At 21.3% G+C, this 5,544-nt stretch overlaps 1 protein-coding gene across 1 annotated transcript in view; it reads right to left on the reverse strand.

Moving 5' to 3' along the window:
• Window positions 1–416, reverse strand: part of NAEGRDRAFT_76609 (uncharacterized protein) — a gene marked incomplete at both ends in the record, with an annotated part of 3,528 nt that extends 3,112 nt beyond the window's left edge. The window contains one exon of the mRNA XM_002668431.1: window positions 242–416. Coding sequence (XP_002668477.1) covers window positions 242–416 — 175 coding nt within the window. The remainder of the gene's footprint in view (window positions 1–241) is intronic.
• Window positions 417–5,544: the final 5,128 nt, after the last annotated feature.

The following is a 5,544-nucleotide window of genomic DNA, read 5'->3' on the forward strand; positions in this document are numbered from 1 at the left end:
AAATAATCCCTTTTCAGTTTATCAACAATTCTATTTCCTAAATTAGTATCATCTTCTATATTAGTATTATTTAATTTTTCATAAAAATATTCTAAACTAGTTAAACTACTAAAGAAAGCACCTAATATAACAGGTGTAAAAACAAATTCATCTAAAAAAACCTTTTTTGAAATTTGTTTAAATTTGTTATTTTTTGTTATAATAATTTTCTTATCTAAATATTTATACCAAATATGTGCACAAGGTGCAAATACAAAACTACCATATAAAACCATTCTAGTAATTCTATTATAATCAATTGATGTTGTACCTTCTAATTTTTGACATATAAAATCACCTGATCCAAATAGAAATGATGCAGACAAGCCTTGTGTTAAAAATGGATATTTCTCTAAACAATGATTATATTTAGACATGTAATGTTTTATAAATTGTTTAAATGGTGATGATTTTAATCTTTTAAAATGTGTCATTTTTTTATATGTATTTATATTTATATATTTATATGATGATGATTATATGATGAATTGATTATGATGAAAAGAGTTGATGATAGTTATGTGTTGGTTGGATGATAATCAACTTGATGAATTGTCAATGATATTGAAGCCTTTGAAAATTATACTATGTACACAAAAATTTAATAATACACTCTCTTTCCAATATATATATATTATTTATATTGTTATTATTATTATTGTTATAATAAATGATGATGGTGGTGATGATTTATGGATTATATGAGAGAGAGAGGATTAGAAATTAAAATAGCTCTCAATAATGATAAATGGTATTGGTGTGATAGTAGTAGTGAAATATTCGCTTGTTTTTTTTTGAATCCAAAGGTATGAAGATTCTCTTGAGTGTTGGTGTGCTGATGATTAAAATGTTTTTGATAGAATATTCAATCAATTAATTGTACGAGCAATAATGGAATGAATGCGAAATATTATCAAAATTATATGCGTAAGCAGTTATTGATATCAAATTCCGATAGAAGGTCGTGTGGACTCTTTCGGAAATGATAGGAAAAACACATATTGATTAAATGATTGAATCATTACGGTAGTTAGAGTAATATTTGATTTAGTTACTACTCTTCTATTGTGGATATAGTTTGTAATGATCATGATTTATTACAAGTATGAAGTAATTAGATGAAAGTAGTTGTAGATATTTAATAATAATAACATTTAAATTTATTATAATAAAAAAAGTCTAAATATGACCAACGGTATTTATCATTATTATCATTATTTGATCCTCTAATCATTTTTATTATCAATAACAACAATCAATATATTACATTCATATCAAATTGATCATCATCACAATTATTATTAATATCATTCATATATTATGAATACAATTTAAATTACATCATTAATTTTCGGAATATTAATCTAATACTATAAAATGATATAATAATATAGTATTTAGTGGAGAGGGAATATTTTGTGCATTATTATTATTCTGTGCTAGTTGTGGATATTTAAGAAGGTATGATTTTATTAATTTATATATATCATTTAAATTATCAATTATATATTAATATATATATCATTTAAATTATCAATTAAATATATTAATAATATTTATATATCATTTAAATATGAACAATTAAATATTAACAATTAAATATAATATAATATTAAATTTTAGAGTTCCAAGAATTAAACAATATATGGAAAATAGAAAAAAAGGATTTTTTGGAATATTTTTTAAAGGATCTGTAATTGGAATACGATTACATTATATTGTTTCATTATTTATGATTATAATGTCTTTTTATATTTTATTTTTAAAACCATAAATGTTAATTTCAAAATCTCAATATAAAATATTATTTTTATTAAGAAATAATAATAATATTAATTTAAAATTTAATAATTTTATTATTAATTATATTTTATTTTTATTTAATAATTATAATTATTTAATTGATAATAATTTAATTTATTATATAGATTTATTAAATAATTATAATTATAATTATATTCCTATTTTTATATTTGATTTAATGTTTAAATTAGAAGAATCTATTTTATTTTATAATTTATTTAAAAAATTATTAAAAATTAATAATAATAATTTAATTTTATCATTTAAACAAACTAAATTTATTTTAAATAATTTAAATTTAAATCAATTAAATCATTTATTATTTCATATACATTATATTTATACTCGTAAATATTTAAATTTTAAAAAGAAACATTTTATTTTATTATGGAAATTAAATTTAAATAAAAAAACAATTATTTAATATTTTTAAATTGGAATTGGTTCTTTAGTTTAAAAGTAGTTTTTCAGTATTTGTTGTTGACATTTTTGAAAACATTTTACATCAACATCTATATAAAACATTATCATTCATCATCTTGAAGTAACTTTTTTCTACAGATTTGAAGTGTTTAATATTACTAATCAATACAAACAAAATAACTCAACACAATTTATCTTCAACATTCTTTGTATCACCCTATTTGCCTTTTTGGAGGCTCACAAAGATCAATTTGCACCCCTCACCAAGTCAAACCCTTTCAATTTTTATTTTTCGTTAGACAGAGGTTATTAAGGATTCAGTCCACCAACCCTCAGTAATCCTGGAACTAACCTTGAGGTCGAAATTGGTTACTATGATTTTTAGTTAAAGATATATCATTCTTCATTTGATTTTAAGTTATTAAACATTTATTATTCTTTTGAAATATATAAGATGTATTTTCATTGCTTATATTTTTGTATGTGCACGATTAAAAACACGTACTTAAAAGGAACGTAACAAAAACAAATATAAAGTCATTACATCAACCACTATCTTTTACATATCATTGACAAACAAGAAATACTTTGAACACAACTGTAGTATAACATGTAGACAACACCATATATCTAACAATTGTCATTATTGTTGACTAAGTGTATAATAGGAACGAGCTATTTAATTATCCTAAGTGCATAAGTTATTCAAATATTAGAATCGCTGGTAATTAGTGAATGCAAAATGAGCCAACTACACAATTTAACTGTCAATCAAACGTTAAACCAAAATGGCTATGGTTACATCTATTAAATATGTTTCAAGTTGAGAATTGAACAAACACCAAATCGACTTGTATTGTTGAATAAGTAAAAGTGTGTTGCTTATTCGTTGAGATTATTTATTATTAGAGGCCCTAACATGAAAAGGGATAAAGTGGTACATAAGAGTGTACGCTCTATTGTCAGAGAGTGTGCCCTTTAAAACACAATTTTTTCCATGCTTGCTGCCCTGAACAACAGTACAAGAAAACATAGTCATGACAATATATGGAAGCTCAAAAGGATTTGGATCCCTACTTACTAATCCAAAATAATAAAATGTTGATTGGTGAAATAATATTATGTGCCATGTATTTCAATTCTTTTGTTTTTTGTTACTAAAGATCATTACTTTCTTTCCACCTGATTGGTTCAACCGAGTCTTACTTTTCTTAGAATTATTATTATTACTATGCTCTACATGCACATCACGTACCTAATATCCAAATGTAAAAGTATAATTTCAAGTTAAAAAGATAAATGGTTTTTCTGTCACCATTTTTAAGAAATTTGACAAGACATACATAAAACAGAAAATATTCAACATAAAAACACTAAGGGCGATAAATTTTTGAGAACAATGTTGGGGCGTTTAATTGTGCGTATTTTATGTCAATAACGTGTACCGTTACCCCTTATTCAAACAACTGTATCCACATTAAAAAATCAACACACTTTTACCTATTCAACAATAATGGTTGCTCAACCTTCGGAAAGGAGAAACTCTTATCCATCCACCTTAAAGGATTGGTTTCAGATGGACCACTCTGTGCAGAACCAATTAGAAATGTTAATTCAGACGAAGCTTCTAATCTGAAGATACAACTCCACAATCAGTTGAATTATTCATTAAAAAAATAATTCCTTGAACTTTGTTAAGAAAAATTAATACTTTATTTCACTTTTGTGTGTTGTAACAATAGCATCACCTCCACGTTGATCATTATCTTGAATTAATTGTTGATTTAATGGTGATGATGGTGAATTGGATTTTGATGATGAATTACTATTATTATTATTATGATTAAATTGATTAAATTGATTATTTAGAGATGATGAAATATTTAATGATGAAGATTCAATTGAATTAATTTGATCATTAATCCAAATTAATAATCTATTATCTTCAAATGGAATGAATATAGTATTTTCATTATTAAATTCATTTTCCTTATAAAAATTAAAACCACCATTTTTAATAATGTTTAACCATTCATCATCTTTAATAATAGAATTTCTAATATTATTAAATAATCTTTTCAAAACAATAAAATTTCCTCTATTAAATAAATAATTCATTTGTGCATATAAAGATTTTACAAATAAAATATTTTCATCTTGATTTTCTATACATGGTAATAAAATATTTAAAATAAAATCTAATATCCATAAATGATCAGATTTATCCAATGTACAAAACATTTGCATTACTCTTTTATATGAATTATGAATATAATTTACAATTATTCTTTTATGATTATTTAATAATTCTTTAATTCTATTTATAGAACATATTTTCATTTTTATATCAGATTCATGTTCAACTCCTAAATATATTATTATTTCCATAAATACTTGAATATATTGTGATATATTTATTTCTTCTTCATTTAAATTATTATTATTATTTAAATTATTATTATTATTTAAATTAATAAAATTATAATTAAAATTATTTAAATTATTTAAAATGAATTTAAAAGCAATAATAAAAGAATGATTAATTAATTGATTTGAATTTAATCTTTTAGTATTATCTTTTTCAATCATTAAACCAATTAATTTTCTAATAGAATTTAAAATGATACTATCATATAAAATAGTAATTGGTTTATAATTTTGTAAAACTATTTTTAAAAATGTTAAATGTGAATGACCACTAAATAATTCAAATAAAGTAACACCTAATGAATATATATCTACATTATAAGTATATCCTTTTTGAAATACAATTTCACTTGCACAATATAATGGTGTACCACATACTGATTGTAATGCTATTCCATTTATATTATTATCATTTAATATTTTAGCTAATCCAAAATCACCTAATTTTACTTGAATATTTTCATATTTATCATTATTTTCATTTTCTTTTAAATTATTTATATTATTATTTATATTATTTATATTATTTAAATTATTTAAATTATTTAAATTATTATTATTTGTAGTATTATTATTATTAATTAAATTATTATTTATAGTATTAGATGATAAAGATGATGATGTTGATGATGAATGTATACTTGATGCTGAATTTGTTTTTTTAAATATTTTTTTATCTACATTTTGACTATTATTATTATTATTTAAATATTCATTATCATTTAAATTTTCATTTAAATCTTCATCTAAATCTTCATCTTCATCTTCATCATCACGTATATATTTATTAAAAATATAATTTGAATTTAATAAATTATTTGATAATAAAATATTATATGGTTTATATCTCTA

The sequence above is a fragment of the Naegleria gruberi genome (assembly GCF_000004985.1).
Source record: "Naegleria gruberi genomic scaffold NAEGRscaffold_218, whole genome shotgun sequence".
Classification (NCBI taxonomy): Eukaryota; Heterolobosea; class Eutetramitea; order Acrasida; family Naegleriidae; genus Naegleria; species Naegleria gruberi.